At 50.4% G+C, this 24,753-nt stretch overlaps 1 protein-coding gene across 8 annotated transcripts in view; it reads right to left on the bottom strand.

Annotated features, from left to right (window-relative positions):
- Nucleotides 1–244: 244 nt before the first annotated feature.
- HNF4A (hepatocyte nuclear factor 4 alpha) overlaps nt 245–24,753 on the bottom strand; it is a 31,903-nt gene continuing 7,394 nt past the window's right edge. For 3 of the 8 annotated variants that reach the window (XM_019637054.1, XM_019637046.1, XM_019637050.1), the window contains exons 2-10: nt 22,369–22,543; nt 21,113–21,207; nt 15,860–15,966; nt 15,029–15,184; nt 11,655–11,742; nt 10,614–10,769; nt 7,684–7,950; nt 4,169–4,321; nt 245–3,090 (exon numbers count right to left, since the gene is read on the bottom strand). In XM_019637054.1, coding sequence (XP_019492599.1) covers nt 2,948–3,090; nt 4,169–4,321; nt 7,684–7,950; nt 10,614–10,769; nt 11,655–11,742; nt 15,029–15,184; nt 15,860–15,966; nt 21,113–21,207; nt 22,369–22,543 — 1,340 coding nt within the window. In that variant the 3' untranslated portion in view covers nt 245–2,947. The remainder of the gene's footprint in view (nt 3,091–4,168; nt 4,322–7,683; nt 7,951–10,613; nt 10,770–11,654; nt 11,743–15,028; nt 15,185–15,859; nt 15,967–21,112; nt 21,208–22,368; nt 22,544–24,753) is intronic. The other 5 variants (XM_019637047.1, XM_019637051.1, XM_019637049.1 and 2 more) reach the window with 3 other exon arrangements.

The following is a 24,753-nucleotide window of genomic DNA, read 5'->3' as shown; positions in this document are numbered from 1 at the left end:
AGTTCTTAACCATCACACCACTCGGCCGGCCCTAACCTGCTTACCTCTTAATGTGAAGATTAAACAACAATAATGGATAGGAAAGCACTTCCACACTGCAGAGGACTATTTGACTATTTTTATTCTTATTTCTAATACCTGAAAGGAAGAAAAGACACCCATCCAAGGACTTAGAAAACATATGTGCCATTTATTTCGCTTTATAAACTTTTGTTAAAACACACAAGGTAAGAAATGTTTTTGGTTTTTTTTTTTTTGCTTCTTTGCCCCATTGGGTGGCAGTGCCAGGGGCTCAGGTGTCAGCACAGGACCTAAAGACATTCACACCCACGGGAAGAGGATGATGGGTCTGACAGAACCCAGCCCACTTCCCAAATTGCTTGATGTGAATTCCACAATTTATCCCGATCAGGGCAAATCACAGAGCAATGTGGCAAAAGCAATTGGCTTGGTCATCACAAGAAATCTAGGAGCATCCATCTCCAGCCCTCTCCTCTCCTTTCTGTCCACTCTCAGGAGAGCCAACGGATCCTGGAAGCTCCCGAGAGCTGCCTTAGAGAAGAGGTGTCTCCGTGGAGGGATCACAGGGTCCATGCTTGACCTCCAAACCTCTTTTTCAGTCCATCAGGTTTTATGTTTTAGGACCACAGCTCAGGTAGACAAAAAACATTCCAATGTGGTATCCTCAGTGTAGAGTCGGAATAGTAAACTTGTCTTTATTTTGTTTCCTGCATTGTAATAAAATTGTTAAAGTGGAATGGATTTCTCCTCCAGGAAGAGTTGATTGGGGCAGAAGACTGACCCTCTGCCCCAGAAAATTGCTACCATTAAAAGACACGGTTACCATACTCTACCTCACGGGAAAGGCTTCTCTCAACCCTGCTCCCATGCCAAGTGTCTGAGCAACACCTGTGGGCTGAGGGAGCAAACAGTGGGAACAACGTGATGGCCTGGCATGATGACCCCAATTCCCACTGGCAAGTGGCATTTTTCAAAAATTTCCCAACGCTACCAAGATTCTGCGTGGATGAGGCGCTGGTTGTTCCCTCCTGGGGTTTCATAGTTCCAGAATGTACCCTGAGTTATGCTTCCCAGAGCAGGTCTCAAACCCAGACCTCGTCCCTGCCCCCACCCAAATGGTCCCACTCCTGGAATGCCAGGCTACATTGGTCTGTCTTCGAGAACCAGAGCCCTGGTGCCTCTTCCCCAGAGTTGGGGAGTAAGGAGAGAAAAGGGGTTCAAGAGTTATGAATTCTCCTTGTTTACCAGCAAACAAGATTCTGGACCCTAACTGGATTTTAGTGCATCCTCATGCCGAGCTTAGACCTGGGTGTGGGCTCTTGGGAAGGATGAAGTTTTGGCTTCTGAGGCTGGTGAAGGGGACAGGAAGTTCCTCAAGCCGAGGACAGAGTGGACAGAGAGTGTCCCCGTCACTGCGAGGACAGAAGGGCCCTTTCGGTGAAGATGTTCAGCCATCGTGGTTAAGAGCTCCTGCTCTAGTCCAGGCAGACCTGGGATCAAATCCTGACTTGGTCACTTGCTACCTCTGGAAGTTCCAGAAAAATCACTGAACCTCTTAGATCTCGATTTCATCTTCTGTACCGATCTCTGGGTCATAAAGAGGATCAAAGGGCCGTAAGACAGTTCTGGGAATAAGGACCAGCTTGAGACAGGCCCCGGTGGCTAATTCCTCCTTGATATCACTCTAACCTGAGGATTTACCCATCTGTTTTCTCCGTCCCCAAACCTCATCTCTCTCACCTGGATTACATCAGCAGCCCCCATCTGATCTCCCTGCCCCCTCCCAAACTTTCAACCTCTGTAGGACTGTTGTCTTCAGCTTCTGAAAGCTCAACTCACTGCATATCCCTCACTGCACAGCTGCTCAGGGCCCAGGAACCCAAGTCTCAGTGCCTCTGCCTGGTATCCGAAGTCCTCAGGCTGTCCAGCACGCCCACTCTGCTCCAGGCAGCCCTGTCTTTTCACCGCCTCCCTCCCACACCCTTCCTTTGACCTCCAGGCCTTGCCCAGGTTGTTTGCCTTCCCTTGGAATGTCCTGTCTCACCTGCTTCACCTGCAGAATTCAACCCTTCCTTAAGGGCCTAGTGCACAGTCTGCCCCTTTCTGGATGCTTTCTCTCACCACTCCAGCCCCTCCAAGCTCCTGTTGAGGTTGCCCACCTCAGATTGTTCTCTCATTGTTGAAAGCCTCTAGAGATCATCACTCCAACCCAAGGGATCCACCCAAGGGTCCCACCCAAGTCCCTGAAGAAGGGAAGAGCTGTAATGGGAGGAGAAATGTGTCTTTCTTCTCAACAATCTCCTACACGGTGCCTAGCCCCAGTCAGTGCTTTAAACACTGGAGGAATTGTTTCCACGTCTTCCTCAGCTTCTGGCGAGGTGGCTTTGGAGAAACTGAAATGGCAGAGGAAGGTGACTGCGGCACGTGGAGAGGAGCGTTGGCGGCTGGGGTAGCAGAGCAGGGAGGAGTAAGGGGTCACAATCCGACCCGGCCTCAAAGGGCCCTCTGTGTCTGGACACTATGACAGCACTAGGAGAGAAGAAGTGCCAGTCTGAAGGGGGAGGGAGTTGCGTTTAAGCAAGGTCTCGTGTCGCCTCCAAGCAGCAGTCCTTTGGGGGTGAAGAAGTTGGGGGTACATATGGATGAAGGGGTAGGCAGTGGCTTCAGCAAGAGAAAAGTTGTCCAAGGCAGCAGAGGATTTTCCAGCTGGGGTCTCCCCAAGGTAAAGCCCCATCATCCAGAGCAGGGCTGGAGGTTGGCAATGGGGTGTGGCCTGCAGCCCAAGGTCTTGGGCCCTCTGCCCTTTCCATTACTGCTCTGGGACTGGCCCTGTTGTCACAGCTTCTTTCACTGTGACCAAGTGACCATCCAGGGGCTCTCTGAGGGGGCTGGGAGGCCAGCAGAGCCCCTGTCTCCCAGCGGCTTGCTAGATGACTTCTTGCTTGGTGATAGTCAGCTGGGGGATGGCAGAGGGGGGCTTGACGATTGTGGCGATGGCTCCTGGCAGGAGCTTGTAGGGCTCAGACCCTGAGCCACCTGGCGGTGAGGGCTGTGGAGTCTCAGGGGTGGCTGGAGGGACAGAGAGACAGACAGGGGCTGTTCAGAATTCCAGCCCTTTGGAGAATAAATGAAGAGCCCTGGACAAGTTCTTCTCCCTCTCTGGAGCTTAGTTTCCCCTTCTATAAAATGAGCGAATAAAATTAGATAATCTCTAAGATCTCTTACAACTCAAACCTACTGCATCCCATATCATAGTCTAAGTTCCATGGAACTTTCCTCTCTGGAAAGCTGTGGCCGGTCAGGTTCTGTGGTCACAGCCTTTTCCCAGGTCCTACCCTACTAAACCCCATCTCCATTTGATATGGAGATGTGGGCTCCTTCTCCCAAACCAGGGCCCAAGTCCGATTCTCCCCAAGGACAATGGGACTTGTGACAGGAACACCCTTCCTTAGAGAGAAAGAGCAACCGTGGAGAACCAAGGGTTTGGCTAACTGGCTTAAAAAAAATACCATTTCTCTGATATTTAGGTAGGTGAGTAACAGAAACCAGTTGGCCTCACCCCCATCACAGGCTCAGAAAGTCACTTTGACCATGACCCACTTGGCCAGTTTTACTCAATGGGCAACTTTCCCAAAGAACAATCTCAAGGAAATGAAAGCTCATTTTACTGGACCGCCTCATCCCAGTGATCATCTTATTCTTTGAAGAACTTTGCCCATGGACAAGCTCACTCATGTGAGATTTCACCTCAGAGAAGAGTCTAGCCCGGTGGACATCCCCACCCCATGAACAGTCTCACCCAACTGTCTAATGGATAGCCCCACCCAATCGAGCAGCCTTACTCAATGAACAATTTTACCTAGCGGACAACACCTAATGGAATTTTCACCCCAGTGAACATCCTCAGCCACTTTGCAGCCTCATCCAGTGGATTCTCTCATCCAAAGGACAGCTTCATTCAGCAGAGGCTGTCAATCATCTCACGGACTAACAGCCTTAACCAATGGACGGTCTCACTCCTCCTTGCCTACCCTGGAGCATAGAGAACTGTTGTCTTGTGGTTCCCGTTTTCTACACCCAACCTTCTCCTGGCTCCCTTCTTTGGTTCCGACCTCACCCCTTCCTGGGTAGAGCCCAAGTTGCCCACCTGCCTGCCCCCTGGGTCGGGGCCACTCACACATCTGTCCATTGCTGAGGTGAGCTGGCATCGTGTTGGCAACAATGACGTTGGTGGCCATGTGTTCTTGCATCAGGTGAGGGTGCAGGGGGTGATGGGCATGAGTTGCATCGCTGGCGGACCCTGCAGGGAGAGCGGGTACTGAATGAGGATGGAGAGTCTGGGACAAGGACCAGGGGCCTGGAGGCACCGTCTTGCTCAAGTGTGGCCCATCAACCTGCCCATCCATTATGGCGGTGCCTGTGGGGTCCCTGTTTCTTATTGTGCTAAAACCTGGTGGATAAAAGGAAATAGAATACATAAAAGTCAAGAGAAAAACATTCCGGGCAGGAGTAACTAAGGCAAAAGCCCTGAGGCACGAGAGGTTTGTGTGTTTGAGAAAGAAGGATAAGGTTGTGAGATGGGGGGCGTTATATGAAATGAAGGTGGAAATTGAGAAGAAACCAAATGATAAGCATGGGCTAGTAAACTGGGGCGAACCGTTGCCCTCCATAGGCCCTATGAGGGTATTGAGAGGACCCAACAAGCTAAGAGAACAACAGTGATTTGAAGGAAACAAGGAGCATGTAAGGAAACCCTGAGATCATTTAAATATTATAATGAGTAGCATACTGACTGCAAGTTAATATAACAGATTTAATCAGTGGTTCTCAAAGCTCCTTGGCACGCAAGTCCTTCAACCATTTGGTCCCAACTCACCTTCCAGTCTCATCCTCACACCTCTGCTTCAGCCAACCTGACCTACTTAAGGCATCTGTGTTTCTCTGTACTGTCCTGTACTTTCCAATCTCTATGCTTTCGCTCATGTGTTGCTTCTACTAGAGATGCCTTCTTCACCCTCCATGTCCACAAGTCCTAATTCCAGCTATTTTCCCCTTTGGGAAGCCTCTTCAGATTCTCCCCACTCCAGTAGGAAGTAAACCTCTCCTTCCTTAGAATTCTCATAGTTGATTTCTCTGTAACCCATCTTTTGGGAACAACCACTTCTTCTGTCGGTGAACATTACAGTTACAGGTGTACTTTGCTGCTCTCTTTGAGAGCCTAGCGATGTGTCTGGAATGCAGTAATGGCTCCTAAAAATGTGTCAGAGTGATAATACCATATCGGGTGTGGTTTCGTAACAGGCCAAGGTCACTAATACGGCAATGATGGAATTTTAGGACTTGCAAGAGGCCTCTAAAGTACACGTGTTTCAATAATAGCTATTAATTATTAAGCACCAATTATGTGCCAGGAACTGTTTTACAGAACTTTTCATGTTTGACATAATTTAGTCCTCACAATAACCCTATAGGATGGGTATCATTATTATTCCAGTCTCCAGATGAGATTACAGAGCCCAGAGAGGTTAACATCTTACCCAAGTTTATCTGGCAACAGAGCACAAGCTGCTTCCTGATCCTGATCTCAATGACACCTGATTCCTAATAGCCTCATATGCACAGGATCCAAGTGAGAATGAAATGAGTTACCATATGACAGTGCTTCTTAAGTGAGGGTAAGTTGGGCCCCTCAGGGGACATTTGACAATATCTGAAGACATTTTTGGTTGTCACTGCTGGAGGAGTGCTACTGGATTTCATGGGTAGAGGCCACGTGGCTAGACCAACCAATGCACACAACAGCCCCCACAGCAAAGTAGTATCCAGTCCCACATATCAATAGTGCTGAGGGTGAGAAACCCCACCCTGGCCATATTATCACCAATAATGGCATCGCCTACAAAATCTTGAGTCCAAGCTTCTTTACTTAGATTCCCCCCTCCTATCCTTCCAGTTCACTTCATCTAGTACCATCAAGGCCAAAAGTCTTCAACCCTGTTGAGGCTGCCAATTCAATGACCCCACTTTTGACTATCACCCCATCTTTATTTCTCTTTTAGTCCAGCCAAGAGTCCATAGTCCATCACTATAATCACTCCCTTGCAATCGTCCTCAACTCCCTCATAGCTCTTGTCCATAGGAAAATGTTTTCAAAGGGTTGTCTACTCTTGTTCTCTCCACTTCTTCACTGTCCCACTCACTCATTCTGTAACGCTTCCCAGTCTGGTTTCTTTCCCACGGTCTTCTGACACCGCGCTTTTCACAACCACCAAGAGCCTCCATGTTGCCAATCCAATGGACACCACCAGTCCCCTCTTGTCGATTTGAACACCATTCAATGCTTTGTCCTCCTTAAAACACGCTCTCCTCTTGGGTGCTGGGATTTCCCTGGCTTTGCTCCTATCCCCCTGGCTAGTCATCCTCCAATCTCTTTCCACGGCACCTAATTGCTGGAACCCCATGCAGCGGCCTTTCCTCCTGAGCTTTGGGCTTGTGTTTGACTCGAACATCCAACTGCCTCCTTGATAACTCAACTTGGATATCTAGTCGTCATCTCAAACTTAACTGGAGTCTAAAATGGATCTCTTGGTCCATCTCTCACCACCGCTACCCTACACAGGCTCAAACTGTTTTTGTTTTTTTTCCAGTCTTCCTCTTCTCAATAAATGACCCCACCAGCATTCCTGATCCTCAAAGCAAAAACATAGGTTTCATCCTTGATTCTTCCCCTTCCCTCACTCCCCACATCTGATCGATCAGCACACCCTGTGGGCTCTTCCTCCAAACAGACGATCAAGTTGATCTCTGCTGCTAGATTTCCACCATGCCTTAGTCCAAGCCTCCATTGTCCTTCCCCTGGCTGGAGACACTAATATTCTCAGGGGTCTTCTGCCTCTACTTTGCACCCCCCCCCTGCCTGCCTCCATTCACATTCTACCCCACAATCAGAGTAGTCTGTGTGAAACACTAGTCTGATTTACACTCCTAACAATAGTTGCTTGAGAATAAAATCCGCGTTTCTGACTGGCCTACAAAACCATAGGCTTATCGTCTGGCTTTTGCCCAATGTCTAGCTTCCTCTCATACAACTCCCTGCATCTCACAACCTTATCCTTCTTCCTCGAACACCCTAGCTTCTCCTGCCTCTGGCATCTTTGTACTAGTTACTCCTGCCTGGAATGTTTTTCTTTTGACTTTAAAATGTTTTATTTCCTTTCATCTATCAGATCTAAGCACAAAAGTCACCACTTCAGAGAGGACTCCCTTGGCCAACCTATTGGTTACGCTCTATTGTTTTATCTGGCTATTTAAAAGTCTGTAATTACCCTCTTTATTGTATGCTTGATTATTGTCTGTTCCCACAATCCCTTATACACACATGCATGCATGCACACTCACACACTCACACACAACCTCCAGGAGGGCAGAGATCTCGTTCTCTGCTGAATCTCTAGCACTTATTAGAACAGTGACTGACAGGTGCTAGGCTCTCAGGGCTTGAATAAATGGACCATTGTCCCCATTTTCCTGATGAGGAAACTGAGGCTCTGGTAGGTGAAGGGATTTGCCCAAAGCCACAGAATGAGGAAGTGATGGAGCTGAGAGGTGAGCCTACGTCTGCATGAGACTTGTGTCTTGGGGAGACCCCCTGCTCCCGCCCACCTCTCAGTCCCTCCTGGGCCCGGCACGGACCTCCCAGCAGCATCTCCTGCAGCAGGTTGTCGATCTTGGCCATGCCGAAGAGCTTGATGAACTGGATCTGCTCGATCATCTGCCAGGTGATGCTCTGCAGGGTGGGCAGCAGCAATAGCAGCTCGCCGAAGCGGCCACGCGAGTCGTACTGGCGGTCGTTAATGTAGTCCTCCAGGCTCACCTGCACCTGGGACCGCAGCCGCTTGATCTTTCCTGGGTCACTCAACCCCTTGGCATCTGCAATGGGAGGAGGCAGGCAAGGAAAGGCAGCATTGTAAGTGTCTATCATGTCCCCAAATTTCTGTGCCTCTTCCGTTACTACTGACCACACAGGATGCAACTGTCTCTTCCACTGTGAGCTCAGTGTAGGCAGACATATGTCTCATTTGTCATTTGAAGCCCACCACCTAGCACCATGTATAGTCAATAGTCGTTGAATAGATAACTAAATAAAGGGATGGGTAGATGAACCGAAAGATGAATGAGTGAGGGGGGGGAAAATCAATGGATAAATTCTACATCCTTAACCTCAAGGAGGTCATCCAATAGATAATCTCAAACTTCAGGGAGACAATGCATTTATATACTAAAGTAAGTGGCAGAAAGAGAATTTCACCCACATTTCCAGTCCAGGGCTCTCTCCATTGAACCATGTTTGTGTAGTCTTTTATTCAGTCAACAAACATTAATTGAGCACCACCTGCATGCCAGGCCCTATACTGGACCACTTACTACTCCAAGCCAGGTTGCTGACCCTGACTCAGCATCAGTAATTCTGCACATTTTACTGAGCAATTATTCTGTCTAGCCCCGTGCTGAGCACCGCAGGGGATACAGTCTGGGCCAGGCTTTCAAGGAAATTAGAACTAAAAATCTTACCCTTTAGAAAATGGGGACTAGTGTGTGGTAGGTGAGAACGTGGGCTTGACAGTTGCATAGTCTGAAATCCAAATCCTAGCTCTGCCATTTCCTGGTTGTATGACCTTGGGCAAATTAATCAATCTCTCTATGCCTCAGTTTTCTAGTCTGCAAAATGGGGGTAATAATTCCTACCTCACCGGTATCATGTTGCAAGTAATAAATAAGATAATCCACATAAAGTGTTTAGAACAATGCCTTAGTGAGCATTCCACAAATGGAGGTCATCTTCTTCTTCATTACTATTACTACTAGAGGGGATCTGTTTGCAGGTGAGACCTAGCACTAAGGACAGCGCCTGGCACACAGTAGGTCTTTTCTAACATGTCAGAGGGAAGGAAGCAAGCAAGCCTTTGGGGGCCCAGGCATTTTGACATTGTGCAATAAACTCAGACTTTGCACAAAGACGTCTTATAAAAATGAAGGTGGAAAGTCAGCAGGTGGAACGGGAAGAGGAGAACCAAGAGCTGAAGGAAAGGGTGGGGATGCAATTCAGCAGTCCCCCCTTACCGCAGAAGATGCATTCCAAGACCCCCAGTGGATGCCTGAAACCACAAATAGTGCCGAACCCTATATACCGGGGGTGCCAAAATAATGTATACACATGACTTGCCTTCATCTTTTGTTATCGGTATATATTGAGTATAACAATTTTAATACAGTTTTTTCCTTTCTTAAAATGTGCATGTATATATTTTTTGGCACCCTCTGTATACTATGTTTTTTCCTATACATACATACATACCTATCATGAAGTGTGATTGACAAATTAGGCACAGTAAGAGATTAACAGCAATAACTAATATTAAAATACAACAATTATGACAATATACTGTGATAAAAGTTATGTGAATGTGGTGTCTGTACAATACCTTTTTGTACTGTACTTGCCTTTTCACTTAAAGGAAGCACTTTATGACTTCTCTTCGGCATGTCTGACCTGCCAGCATCACTACGCTTGTGCATTGGGGCCATTATTAAGTAACATAAGGGTTAACTGAACACAAGCACTGCAGTGCTGGGACAGTTGACCTGATAGCCGAGTTGGCTGCTAAGTGGCTAACAGGCAGATAGCATATGTAGTGTGAATACGCTGGACAAAGGGCTGACCCATGTCCTGGCAGGATGGAGCAGGACAGAGCCAGATTTCATCATGCCACTCAGAACAGCATGCAGTTTCAAACTTAGGAATGCTTTATTTCTGGAATTTTTAATTTAATATTTTCGGACTGAGGTTGACCGCAGGTAGCTGAAGCCACAAGAAGCAAAACTGTGGATAAGAGGGGACTACTGTATCTTCATCCTACCAAGGGAAGGATTAGAAGATACAGTCTACAGTTGATAGAACAAGAAACAAAGGCGTAAGCACATAGCAACATTATAAAGGCAAGCAATAGAGACACTAAAATCGCCATGAAAATATATTAAGAGAATGGGGGAGAGAAGATGGGAGTGGTGGGAGAGCAAAGTGAAATCGTCCGCTAACATAGGAGGAAAACCACAATCTAAAATAGATAAATCAAGAAAGAGTAGGCTTCGCCTTTTAGTTAGAGCTCAAGGTAACTGCCAGAAGAAACCATTAAAAGAATCAGAACTGGTTCCCCCCGAGGAATGGACTTTAGCGGCAAAAAGGGGGTAGGAAGGGCTATCTGCATTTTAAGGATGTGCAGATATGATTTTGATGCAATGTTTTGAGGAAAAGGTGAAAGGAAAGAAAAGAAGGAAGATAGGAAGGAAGGAGAGAGAAGGAAAGGAAAATAAGGCAAGAAAAAAAAATCCAAGCCTCTGGAGTCAGTGTACCCTGTCGTGTCGTATCATCCCTTTACACCTTGGTTTTCCTCATCTGTTAAATGGACCTAATAAAACGACCTCTTCCAGTTGTTGTACTAAAGAGATGAGGTTGTGAACTCAGGGAACGTAACTCAGTAGAAGTTTGACAGAGGGTCTGCAGCATCAGGGATGGGTGGGGGTGTGGGCTGTACCTGGGTCAAAGAAGATGATGGCTTTGAGGCAGGCGTACTCGTTGTCATCGATCTGCAACTCCTGGAAAGGCAACACCAGCTCGTCGAGGATGCGCATGGACACCCGGCTCATTTCCGCCAGCTCCGGGCAGTGCCGAGGGATGATGTAGTCATTGCCTGGATGGGTTGGAAAGGAGGCAGATGGGGAAGCCACCTTGGGTGTACCCCTTGACCTTAGCTTTGGACAGGCCCTGCCCTTTGCAGCTGCAGTGTAGCTGGTGTCCATGGGAGAAGGGGACCATGGCGATGGCCATGCCCATTTTACAGATGACGAAACTGAGGCCCAGATGTAAAGGAATGAGTTGCTTGAAGTCATTGGACTGGGCGTGAAGCCTGGCTTTCTAGGACCCATTCATATCACCCAAGCTCCATTCTCCCACAAGACTGATGACATTCAAGGCTCACTTGGGAGGCACCAAAGCATCATGGGTAATGGCCCAGATTCTGGACCTAGACTGCCCAGGTTGGATAGTGGTTCTACCACTAACAAGCCAGGCATATTTGGATAAATTACTTTCTGTGCCTCAGTTTTTTCCATCTGTAAAATGAAGATAAATAACAGACCTTACCTCATAGGGTTGTTGTATTAAAAGAGTTAATGTTTGTAAAGTATTCAGACTACTATCTGGCCCATAGTGTGAGCTATATAAGAATTTAGAATAATAAATGAACATGCCACGAAGGCATAAGTGACACAGGCTGAGGTTTGTGTCATCTCTGGCCACCTCTTGCTTCTACTCTAGAAAGCACATCAGAATGCACACATAATTCCAGGGACAGCCCTGACTGTGCGTGAACTTCAATGCTGGGAACTTCAGCTCCTTGCATCCCATATATCCTTGCATCTGAGTGGAGTATCCAGTTGAAAACACTGGCGACAGGGCCATTTTTGACCTGTCTACTTCGCCGCTACATGCCACCCGGGACCTCTGCTGTGCCCAGGTGGGTGCCACACTGGGCACACCCTCCACAGGGCCCTGGCTGGGCAGGCAGCCCCCTCACCTAGCAGCAGAACGTCCTTGAACACCATGGACCGCTTGGTGGCTCCGAGCAGCAGATGCTCGCCAGCATGGGCTCTGAGCAGGGCCACCTGGAAAAGAGAAGGAGTGGTGTCTGGCATCTGCACCCCTGGGAAGGCTGCTCCCTGCCAACTCAGTGACCCTGGGCAACTCAACTTAAGGCTTCCCTTGCCTTTAGTGTCTGAACTATAACATGGACATTGGAAACCTGCTGCCTTCTTCCCATAACTGATAAAGCCAGGGACCCAGAAATGATTCAGCAGGAACCGGAAGGGGAAAGAACATGCACTCAGAGATGGGAGACCAAATGCTGACTTTGTCCTTGAACGGTGGTGTCCTTGGGCAAGTTGCCGCTCCCTCTATCCCTCACTTGTGTGCCTGGTGAAACTGTAACAATATTCTGGGTGTGTTTTTTTTGCAGGAGAGGCGCGAAGGCTTTCATCAGACACTAAAGAGGGTCTATGACCCCAAAAGTTCTGAAACTGTGGGTCCTGAATTCCTACCCACAGACCAGCTATGAAAGATTATGAAGAGTGTTTTATAAAAATGCAGATTCTTAGGCCCTACCACCAGGGGCTCTAGTTCTGTATATATGGTGTGGGCCCAAGGATCTGGATTTAACAAGCTCCCCAGTGGTTGTGCTTGAGAAATCTGCTCCAGCTCTCCAGGGCATCTGCCCACTTGACATTGTAAGGCTCTAGGATTCTGAGAGTGAATGATAAGAATTTGAACGTGGATGTTGGTTCCAAAGGCCAAGGCATGAGCCTTGGCAGGGGATGAGCTTGACAGACTGCCTCCCTGCAGAGAGAACAAGACTTGGAAGACAAGTCCGAGGTAGGAGCCCAGCCAACGCATAGGCGGACATCACCTGCCCCTTCAGAGCCATCAGCTTCCATGCTTGAATGAGGACCCAAGGATGGGCTGGTAAAAACAGCAGGCGGCTGGTAGCCTCAAGGGTCTTACCTGCAAGGCTAGGTTACGGAGTTTGGAGGGGTTTTAGCAGGCTAAACTATGAGGTAAAAATGCTTTTGTTCATTAATTCGTTTGAGTGTTCATTCTTTCAGTCATCAAATGTTAAGGGTTTACTAAGTGACATCATAGAGAAAGGAAAGAAAAGCAGGGAGGGAGGGAAAGAAGGAGGGAGGAAGGGAAGGAGAGAGGAAGGGAAGGAGGGAGGGAAGAAGAAAGGAAGGCGAGGGTTATACGAGTATAATAAAGAGCAGCGGGGCAAGAGTGGCTACATTCGATGGGGAAGTCAGCGAAGGCCTCTCTAAGGAGGCCTTAGACATTGTTCCAAGGCACATAGTAAGCATTCAATAAATATTCGTTCGAATGAAGGGAGGAAGGACAAACTATTTAACTTCCTCTCCAGATCCAGCCCCTCCTGGGCATCCACCTGTCCTTACCTCCTCTATTCCCCGGTGGTTAAATTTTGGGAGGATGACAGGACAAGAGGAGAAACGCAGAGGGCCTTGGAGGTTAGAGTCTACTTCCTGTGAGCAGGTCAAAGGGAGGCCAAGGATGCTTGTGACAGAGCACTTCCTCTGACCTGGGTACTGAGCAGGGCCTTTGTCACTTACCCCAGTGGCTCTCAAACCTGGCATCAAACCCTAGCTCTGTGGCTGCCTTGCTCTGGGACCTTGGGCAAATCACTTTCCCTCTCTAGGCCTCAGTCCCCTTATCCGATGCTACCCAGACTTCTAGGTTTCAATTTTTGATGTCCAAACAAGTCAAGAAGCAAACAAACTTAGAAGGTGGTTCTTGAGGCAATGTCAATCAATAGATTTGGGGTATCCTTGAGAGGACAGTGCCCCCCCCAATTCTCCCAGGGTGCCCCACCATCTCAGGCAAGATGGGCTCATGGGGAGCCGGGAACCCTCCTGGCCCCGGGTCCAGCCCCCTGACATGGCGGCTGTTCTGGGGGTGGGCAGCTGGAGGGGGTGGTGTTAATCATTGTCTGGTGTTATTGGCCACCCATCACTGCTTTCTGAGAATGCTCTGAGCCCCAGCCAGGGAGGTCTGGGTGGGAAATCGAGGTTAACAATTGCTCAGCTTGGGGGTATCTTGTCGCCCTGCTGAGCCCCTGGGAAGGAACAGAAGCGATTAAACATTAATGTAGACTCTCCAGCAGAGGGGACCAGGGCCAGAACACGAGGAACAGGGGAGAAGGCAGGGGCAGCTCGGCCAGGGTCCCTGCCCTGTCATCCCTCCCAACGCGAGAGGAATCCAGGTGAGAGGGTGTCTGATCCAGCCCCCAGCACGAGGCAGAGGACCAGCCAAACCAGCTTTTGCACAGTATGTTCCCCATGAGATGCTAATAAGTGTTCCAGGAGAGTGTGGGCATCAAAGGGGTTTCAGAAGCCCTGAGCTCCACAAAGTTCAACAGCTGCCTTGCCTGTAGGGCTTCTCAGAAACTGTAATAGACAGATATGCGTTCCCAGTCTTTGGTGCAAATGCAAAACAGAAGCAAATGCCCCAGGAGCGATGTCTAGGGCCTGTCCACTTGTGTTCCCGAGCTTCCCTCAGAGCTGAGAAGGTGACCCAGCTCAGCTGTCCTTTCCCGGATGGGAAAATGGCTGCTGAGATGTAAGCGGCACCCTGGGCAGGAGCTCTCATTTGCAATATCTCAGAAACTCATTTGTCCTCAGACTCCCCTGCCTCCCATCAGCCCCCTTGCAGCCCCTGGGACATTTTTGGTATTCCAGAGAATGTACTCTGAGAAAGAAAATGCTGAGTTAATCTACCTTGGTGGGATATAAGGAAGAAACTGACATTTAGGGAAGGCAGCTGTGGCCCGGGCACTGTGGAGGTGATCATTATACGATTTACGCTTTTCAAACGGTAATGTCCCCAGTCCTTCCAACAACTTTCTGAAGCAGGTTTTATATAATTCCCATTTTACAGATAAGAAAACTGAGACTCAGAGACAGGAAGTAATTTGTCCAAGGTCACACAGAGAACCAGTCTTAAAACCAGGACTCAAGCCCAAATATCCTGATCCCTGGCCCTGGGCCCCTGTCAACATCCCCCAAGAGAGGGGCCCTGTGCAGTGGTGCAGCGGCTAGGAGCCTGGACTTTGGAGCTTGACTGCTCAGTTCTAATCCCAGCTTTGCCGGATACTAGCTGTGTGACCTTTAGCAAGTTACTTAACCTCTCTGTGCCCCAGTTTCCTCACCTATAAGATGGAAATGATAATAGCACTACCTCAGAGGGGTGTTGGAAGGATTAAATGAGTTAATGTTTGCAAAGCAATTTAAACAAATACAATCAAACCAGTCCAAGGCTATATCCCAGGTGGGCCAGCAGGACTCTCCTGCCCAGTGTCCCCCCCTGCCCGCAGTCCATTTCCGCCCTCACCTGGTCATCCAGGGGGAGCTCGCAGAAAGCCGGGATGTACTTGGCCCACTCGACGAGCACTAGCAGCTGCTCCTTCATGGACTCGCACACGTCTGCAATGCTGGCAATCTTCTTTGCCCGAATGTCTCCGTTGATCCCGGAGACAGGGGAGGTGATCTGGGGGGAGATGAAGGAAAATGCTGGAGAAGGCCGGACCCTGCACACAGCCCCCTCCCCAGGTAATTGCCCTGCCTGGAAAAGGGGAGATGGGCTCTGGGGCAAGTTCAAGGGAAAACGGACAGAAGGAAGGAGAAGGCAGATGAGAGGGAGGAGGCTTCCTCTGGGCCTTCACCTGCTGTTTACCCCCACCTCCCCCACCACCAGCTCCTTAGAACCCCAAGGAACCCCTCAGCCCTAGGAGAGAAGCAGGGCAAAAGCCATCATCCTCATCTGATAGATGAAGAAACCACAGCCCAGAGAGGTGATGTGACTTGCCCAAGGCCACACAGCAAGAGGTTGGCTGAGTCCCAGTTTTCTACCCAGTCCACTTATTCACTGCAGTTCTCTTGGGGCTAAGCTGATCTCAGGCCCTTGGTGGAAGCAAAGATCCTGCTTGGCCTGCACAACGCAGGCTTCAGGATGACCTAGAAAGCGCCCCAGAATGCCAGACCTGGGTTCGTATTGTCTTTGCTACTAAACTGGCTGTGTGACACTGAACTCAGTTTCCCTTCTGTGATATCTGAAGGCCCTTCTAGCTGCTGCTCCAGGACTTGGCTGGGGAGGACAGGGTGGAGGTGGGACTCCTCTTCAGTGTGGGGGTTCCCCAGGTGGGTGGAGGGGTCACCCCAGTACCTGCTGGGACAGGACCTCGGCCTGCAGGAGCGCATTGATGGAGGGCAGGCTGCTGTCCTCGTAGCTTGACCTGCGAGTGCTGATCCGGTCCCGCTCATTTTGGACGGCTGTGAGGATGGCAGAGAGGTGAGGAGAGAGGGCAGGGGTGCGGCGGAGAGAGGGGTTGTCACATGACTGATGCGGAGTGGGTGACGTGCAAGGGGAGAGCGTTCAACCCAGAAAGAGATTCTGTGGGGCTGTCCTGAAGAGAAGGAGGCACAGTTGGGGGTAGGCATAGGAAAGGGGCCATTCAGGGGGCAGAGCCCAGATCAGCGCGTGGGAATGAGGGCCGATGGGCTGTAACCCAGCTTGTGGAAGAACTCTCCCAGCGCCAGAACTGCTCCCCACACAACATAGTGACTGCAATCCACCCAACACTGGAGGCATGCAAGATCATGATGACTTGGCAGAGGGCTTAAGGTGGGTCTTGAGCATTGAAAAAGGGATCCGTCTAGATGACAGATTTTCAAGCTCTGTTTTGGAAAAGGGTTCCTTTCTTCCCAGATGAAAGTGTGTAAAACAAGCAAAATGAATTCCTCTGAGTGACACGACATGGCTCAGGGATTCCTGTACACGGAGGCAGAAGGCCTGGACAAGGGGACCTGGAGGCCCCCACTTGCCCTGGAGGTCTCATTGACCAGCAGGAGCTGCAGGTGCCCCAGAACAACCTTTTCGGAGACAGCAAGGGAATGCCGCCTCCCTACTGCCCCACTGCCGGGCTGTCTCCCAGGAACCGAGATCCGGGACCTCTGTCCACCAGGACCCCACACCCCAATGCACGTCCCTAAGATGTAAGATGGACCTTCTACTTCCCCGACCCTGTCCCTTGGAGTCTGAGAGGCCTCAATGTGGCACGAGGCTTGGCTGCAGCTGGAAGGAGGGGGGACAAGGCGACAGGTGACCTGGTGACCTGTCTGGAATTGCCACTCACTCTCTGCATGCTGATAGGAATTACCATCTCTCTCTGGGCCTCAGTTTCCTCACCTGTAAGCTTTCCCACCTATAAGTCTCTCCCATCTCAGGAACAGGTAGGTCTACTCTCCAACTGCCCACCCGGAAGTCCCGTTTATACCTCTATTTCTGTCACATACCACCTCTGTTCACACCCCAAATGCTGTCAGTAATCCCTACAGAATCCATCCTTGGCTCCCACTCTGTCTGGGCCCTGCCTTCTCTCCCCTGGAATAGTCCATGCCCTCCTCACTGGTCCCTTTGCCTCTGGCCTTGCCCTTACAATCTATGCATCTCTCAGAAGACAAAGGATCTGTTAAAACTGAACTCAGCTCATATCCCTCCACTGGTCAAAACCAATGCCTCCCCATCTCACACGGAGTCACATCACAACTCCTCCCCGTGGTCCTTCCTCTCCCATCTTCACTCACTCTGTCCCCCAAACCTGCCCCCGCTGCTCCTCGGACACACCCTGTCACTCTCCATCAGGCCTTCTGCCTCTGCTATTCCCACTGCCTGGAGTCCTCTGTCCTCCGTGGCTTAGCTGCTTCTGTGCGTCACTCCTGCCTCCGTGCAAATGTTACCTTCTCAGAGCCCCCCTCTCTGGCCACCCTGTCTGATGTGGCATTCCCTCACTCATGCTCTGCCCTTGGCACCTACTGTAGGACTCTTTGTTCATGTCTTTAATAAATATACGTTGAGGGGATGAAAGAAGGTGCTGGAGGAGGAGACAAGCTCGAATGCCTGGGAGCACCCTATGGCCTGTTCCTCGGTGGAACAGCGACAACCCAGCTAGTCAGCTTTCTCAGGATTTCATATATTGTTGAAACCAGAGCGTGAAAGTCAGTCTAAAGGGATCCAGGGTTCAGTGGGATAAACTAGAAGTTCCCAGGTAAGAAATCTCCTCTGAGATCCACCACCCTGCATGGGGCCGGCTCCCGGGCACCACCGCTCCCAGCTGGAGCCCCGCCCTGCCTGCCAACACCCCTCCCACAGCGGCTGCCCGCACCCACAGGGGCGCCGAGTGGAGGCGGGCGAATAAAAGGGCTGCTGTCAGCAGCTGCGGATTGGGCTCCTCAAGGTTAGGCCAGCCTTATCAGTGCCCGGCGCGAGCTCAGTCACGGAATGATGTTTTCCAAATGTTTGCTCAGTATTAGCAGGGTCGGGGACCTAATGTAACTTCTATTGAATATTAACCAACCTGGGCAGAGGCAGAGAGGAGGATGAGAACCCCTGATGGGAGCCCATGGGGGGCTGGGCTGGACTTCCAAGGAAGGGCCCTTCACCAGCCCGCACCTCCTGCACCCCTAGCCCTGCTTCCTGGGCTGGGTTTCTGATGCCAGGAGCTTCACATTTGTCCTGGGTCCTCCACCAGCTGAGGCCCAGGTAGGTGTCGGGTTATAGGAAATAATTCTCGGTCTGCTATTGGGCCCATCGACCTCCAGGTTTCTCCTCAGAGTCTTTGTCACTTTGGGGAACCCACCTCTGACCAAGACTCACAGGCCTATGAGATTTGAAGCCCTTCCCTGTGGTCAAAAGGATCTTTGGGAATTTAGACCTGAGAACATACCTCCCAGGCTAGTCCCTTCCGGGTTCAATCCCAAGAGCTTGGTGCCTGCCCAGCTCTGGGAACCTGAGTTCCAGTCCTGACTCCACCCTGGACCCAATCGACGTCACCTCTCTGGCTTCAATTTCCCCATCTGTAAAGTGGGGACGGGGTAGATCTGATGAACTCGCATGCACCTGGCTAGTCTCTAAGTTTTATGTTTGCAGCCTATGCCTTCGTGTCCTCAAGGACTACTTTTTAATTTTAAATAGACACTTCAGGTGTACAACGCTATCATTCGACATCTGTATACTCTACAAAGTGGTCATCCTCAAAAGTCTAGTGACCATCCATTACCACACAACAGACCCCTCTTGGGTTTTAGTGCCTACATCCCGCTCAGGCCCTCAAGGAAGAGAAATGAAACCTTGCGCCAACTCTCCAGGTCCCTGAGGCTTGCCCTTGGCTTTGGGAACGTCCCACCGGGCTGGGGAGAGGTGGTAGGACTCTAAGACTTAGGTAGAACTAGTAATACCCTCACTTCCCAGAGCCTGACCACAGTGGCAACTGACACTTGGCCATCCCGGCCGATTCTCAAAGCAACCAAGCAACACTTGGCACGTGTCATGATCTCCCAGGTAACCCAGGCATGTAAATAAGCACCAGCATTTACTAGCCCACTCTGACTTGACATCAGCCCGTCCTCCTATCCTCCTGGCATAACGCCACCTTCCCTGAGCCAAGCAGCAATGGCTTTTTTCAAGGCTAAGCTACGGCGGAATGGCCTGAAGCTCTCGCTGCCCGTCCAGGGCCTGTGCCTCCTTGGCAACTCAGGGGGAGGACCAGGGAACACACACACATGTCCCGGTGTCTGTGGTGAGGCTTACAGAGCTGGAGGGAATCAATACCAACCCCCTCCTTTCATAGGTGGGAAACCTGGAGTCCAGAACGGGCAGAAACACCTCTGAAGTGACACAGGTGGAAATGACTGGATGTTTAACAGGAGACATCTATAAAGATGGACCACAGCAGGACCAGGTTACATACAGCCTAGGAAGGCTGCCAACCCTTCTCCAACCTGCCTGTCACAGGCTGTGAAATTTTAACATAAGAGATTCATCCTCTGGAACCTAAAATTTTAGGCTGTTGGGGGTAATAAAACTACTATTAGAACCATAAACTCTTAGACCCTTTAGACTATAGTTCTCAATCTTTCTCTTGCCGCCAGCTGTTTATATAGATATCACATGCTCATTTCTAACATTTCTCATTCCAGAGTGGGTCCCAGCTTGGAGGTGAGACTCAACCCCTGTGAACACTGGGTAGGGGAGAGGTGTGTGTGTGTGTGTGGGGGGGGTATTTGCCCTTTGAAAAGGCCCTTTCCCCACTTTGAGAACCACTGAGGTCTGGATGCTCTATAGAATTGTGGTGTTGAGAGCAGAAGGGGCCATGGAGACCATTCACTTCTTCATTAGGGTCAGCAGGATCAGGTTTGCCAACAAGACTCCTGGGCTCAAACCAAGGCCCTGTCGGGATGAGACACAGAAAATATTTCCTAGGGAGGGGGCAGAGAAAACAGGGGCTCAGAGGCAGAGACAGGGGAGGGGAGGCTGCCCAAACTGGGTTCCCCTCCTTAGCCGACTCAGGCAGGCTGGGTCCCAGGTTCCTGCTGTGGGGCGGGGTGGGGGTGGGAGATGTACAGGACTGCACCAAGGGTTTGGGTGGAGTGCCACAGTTATGGGCGAGGAGTGAAGGTCTGCGGGCTGGTCCCAGAGCTGGGAAAGGTGAGTTGAGGGGAGAGGAAGATGAAGGGATTTGAAAATGAACTCAAGTTACTTTGGGAAGCAGTGAAAGGACTTTTGCTCCTTGGGCTTGGGTTGAAAAAATTGTAAACGTTCCTGAGATCTGGAGGGCCAAAGTAGGCAGCATGGAGGTGTCGTCTGAACAGCACTGAGCTCAAGTCTGAAGCTCTGGGTTTAAACCCCAGATCTCGCACTGACCAGCTGTGAGGCCTTAGGCAAGTTGCTGAAAGATTCTGGGCCTTAGTTACTCCATCCATGAAAAGGGGGAATAGTAATAGTGCCGGCCACACAGGGTTGTCGTAAGAACCGAAGGAACTATCCATCGTGGGAAAGCGCGGCCCGGGGATGGGTGTCTGCTGGTAGCAGGAGACCTGGAGAGACCTTAATAAATATTGTACCCTGGTCTTCCCCACCGCCTCCCCCCAGGACAAGTCCGGCGCCTCATAAACTGTGAATCACCTGATACTCAAGAATGAGAACTAAGCAACTGGGGTACTTGTCCCGGGCCCAAGAAGCACAGGAATAGAGCCCCCCACATCCATGGGTGCTATGTCTGGGTGGTGGGTACATGGACATTTGTGATGTCCTTCTCTACACTTTTCCTAATGTTTGAAATAGGAGCTAAAGAAAAAATGCCCAACTTGGTTGCCTTGTCGTGGTGAAGGCGGGCAGGAGTGGTGGTGGCTGGGAGCCTGAGTAGCTGAGAGTGGGAGCTTATCTCTTCACATTTTTCTCAAGACCAAGCCCAGCCCCTCCCTATGGTCAGATTTCCAGGCCCTTCCTCCTCTCAGCCATTAGCCAGCCACCCTGGGGCCTGTCACCGAGTCATAAAGTTGTGGCTACAGTTGTAAATGACTGTGAGAGCTGTGGGTGCGGGTGGGGCAGTGGGGTGGTAAGGGGAGGGCCCAGGCTCACCTTCCTTCTTCATGCCAGCCCGGAAGCACTTCTTGAGCCTGCAGTAGCGGCACTGGTTCCTCTTGTCTTTGTCCACCACGCACTGCCGACTAAATCTGGGGAAGACTTTGGATGGTTGGATGGAGAACAGACAGCTCTCCCACTCCCAGGATGGAACTAGAACCCTGGCCATCTGGTCGACCCCCAGCCGCCTTGCTCTAACCCTTCATTCCAGGAGTTCTCATGCTAACCAAGAGCAAAGCTCTATGCACTCTGTAAGAGTCCAAACCCTGTCCTATTAAATGTGGGGAAACTGAGGCTCAGAGAAGCAACATGTAGACCCAGATCACTCAGCCTGGTGGTAGAGCCAAGCTGGGAACCGTAGCCCTTTGAGTATTAAAGCCCTGCTTTTCCACCACATCCTGTAATAGCCCAGAGTCCAGAGTGGGCTCCTGGTTATGGCTCAGAGTAAACCCTTGGTCCACATGAGCCAGCCACTCTATGGAGGGGGATATAAGCAGAGGCAGTGCCCCACAGTGGTTACGGGCAGGGCCCTGAGCATCAACAGGGTTTTGCATTCACTCACGCTGGGTGACCTTGGGCAAATTCCAAGCTCTGTCTAAGCCACAGCTTCCTCATCTATAAAGTGGGAATAAGAATAGCAACCACCTCAGCGGGGCATTGACAGGTGAAAATGAAATAATGCATGGATGGAGCCTGGCACAGTATCTGTACATGGCAAGCACTCATAACTAACAACTGCTATTATTTTATTGTTGTTGTCACTCAGAATGGGAGATGCTCTGAAGGGGGGCTCTCTGAGGCTTTGCAAAGCCCTTGGGGTAGGTGGAAAGGCCAGGACCAATGCTCTATTTGCCCCAGAAAAAGCACCATTTTGGAGGATGCGCCCCATCCTCTGAGGCTTCAGAGGAGCCTTGATCTTAAGTCTCATGGATCCTCATTTGCTAAATAGGAAAAATAAAATGGGGTTGTAGGGTCAGTTAAATATATCCATGCAAAGACGTAGTATGGTGTCTACACAGAGGAAGTGCTCAATAAAGGGCAGCTGATAGCTATATGATCAGTGAATGAGATCCCTAGAATAATTGTTCCCATCTGGATCCACAAGGCCTAAGAAACCAGAAGAGCCTTGAAGGCCTTGAAGAGCAGTTGCTTCTGGGACCTAGTCAGGGAGAAGCCAGACCCTGGGGAACATTAGCCTGAGTGCACCCATTTCCCAGCTGGAAAAATCAAGGCCCTGAGCAGGGGCTCCTCACCTGCAGGAGTACATATGGTTCTTTCTCACGCTCCTCCGAAAGAAGCCCTTGCAGCCATCACAGCTTGAGGCGCCATAGTGTTTGCCTGTGGCCCGGTCCCCACAGATGGCGCACAGGGCACTGACACCCAGGTTGTTGGTTGCATTGAGGTTGGCACCTTCTGATGGGGATGTGTCTGCATCAAAGAGAAAAGAGTGGGGTGACCGGTTAGCTCAGTTGTTTAGAGTGTGGTGCTGATAACACCAACGTTGCAGTTCGATCCCCACATGGGCCACTGTGAGCTGCGCCCTCCTTAAAAGAGTCAACTATGCCATTGTAGCATGAAAGCAATGTGTAACCAATGACCATGGCTATTCCCCAATAAAACGTTAAAAAAAAAAAAAGAGTGAGGTCTCAAGAGGAGCAGAAGTCACCTCCCGGAGGCCCTGTTCATCTGGTGGTTTTGATTCACAAACCAATATGAGTGTTGTGGGGATCTCCCTAGGGCTTCAGCCTCAGACAGACCTGAACGTTGTTCCCGCTCCCTCCATGACCTTGGGCAAATCCCCTAACCTTTTGGAACCCCTCATTTTGCATCTCTGACTTAGGGATAGTTGTGACAGTGACTTCAGCAAGTCGTTCATGAGGGTCTGCTTCTGCCCATGGTGAAGGCTGCTAGCCCAGCTTTCTCTGGGAAGAAATGAAAACCTGGCCACCTCCCAGGATGCATGCAGCCTTATAGACCCTCACTGACTGGCCACAGGGGGCTGTGGAAGAGACAAATACTCTCCCAGCATCTGCCTAGAACCGGATCCTGCCCCTCATTTCTCATTGAGTGACCAGGGTCTCAGCTTGGTGCCCAGGGGCCCTGCCAACTCTCATGGGAAATGAGAAGACAAGCGCCAAGAACAGTGGCTCACTTGCTCTCCTGGGAGGGTCACAGCAAGGATTTGGGCACTTCTTGAATACCTCCTGTCCCAGAGGCAAAAGCTACTGCATCTATATAAACGTGAGGAGGAGGAGAAGAGAAAGGTGGCAAAGATCTTGGATTGGGTGCTGGGGATCCTGCGTGCTCGTGCTAATGCTGCCACTAACTCGCCTGTGACCTTGGGCAAGTTCCTTCTCCTTGCTTCAATTTCCCCTGGGCCTCAGTTACCCTAGCTATGAAGGGGGCAGTTCAACAGATCCAGTTGTTTTTAATTTTTTCTTTAAATTTCAGCAGCCAAACACTCTTTTTGTAAGCAAATCTTCCGTCAAGGATAGACCTCTTAGAGAAGATGATGAACACCATGGCTCATCTCCTCCCAAAATGCCCGCACAGGCACACCACACAAAGTCATAGACACACAGACGGGTTCTCATAGAAACCCTGAATCTGACCCTGAATTCCGAGAGAATATCTAGTTAAGAACTGGAGAGGGGAATGGCGCCGTAGTTAAGTGCACAGCCTGGAGCCCTGCTGCCAAGTTTAGATCCCAGCTCGCCCACTTCTTAGCCCTGTGACCTTGGCTGCATTAGTTGACTTCTCCAGGCCTTCATTTCCTCACTTGTAAAATAGGAGCAGAATAACCCTCTAGGGCTGTTATAGGGATTCAGGAAGTGCTTGGTGCATGATAAACACTTTATCAGCATTTGTGAAATAAAAACTGTTGTGCAGAAGGAAGTTCTCGGAGTAGGTGATGTCCAGCCTCCGTGTACAAGCGGACACCGCTGGATTTCAACCTGCCGTTGCCTGGCTGAACATCTCCTAGACTCCTGAAGGTGCCCAGGAGAGCGCCCCCCCTCCACTTGGTGAATTATTCCTGGAGATGGGGATAATTGTTAAGCCATGTTGGTGCCCTTTCTCCCTCAGCCTCACCTCCCTGGACCCCTGGGAAGAGCTGAGCCCACAACTCCTGGCCATTCAGGTGGAGGCTGGGGGAAGGGGCACTTAACACCCTGGGTGCTGTCAAGTGGTCCTCACCCCTGGGATCAGCTGATCGGCCCCATTCTCCAGGTGAGAATACCAAGGCCCAGAGAGGACAAGTGGCTTGCCCAGGATCGTCACACCTCTGCTAAGGAGAAAAGCCAGATTTACGGCCCAGGCATGCTGGGTGACTCTGGCCAGTGCTGCTGCCCTTGCTGGGGTGCCTGCTAGGGTGGCTGAAACTAGAACCCCTGCTACTGCTGCTTCTGAAACGGGGGAGGGGAGCAGATCGGGAGCCATCCTTGGAGGCTTCAAGCCACCAGCCCAGGGTGTGTGCCAGACATAACCCCAACTCTCAGATCACTTCAAATTTCAGTGGGGAGCACAGACCCTTTTTACAGATGCTCAGAATTCCTAAGACGACCCATGTGGGGCCAGGACCAGTTCCCAGTGCTACGCTTTCAGGTGCCTTGTCTGGTTTAATCCTCTGGTTAGCCTTG

The sequence above is a fragment of the Hipposideros armiger genome, unplaced genomic scaffold, assembly GCF_001890085.2.
Source record: "Hipposideros armiger isolate ML-2016 unplaced genomic scaffold, ASM189008v1 scaffold_31, whole genome shotgun sequence".
Taxonomy (NCBI): domain Eukaryota; kingdom Metazoa; phylum Chordata; class Mammalia; order Chiroptera; family Hipposideridae; genus Hipposideros; species Hipposideros armiger.
The sequence above is the reverse complement of the archived record's forward strand: the minus strand, read 5'-3'. Positions and strand labels throughout refer to the sequence as shown.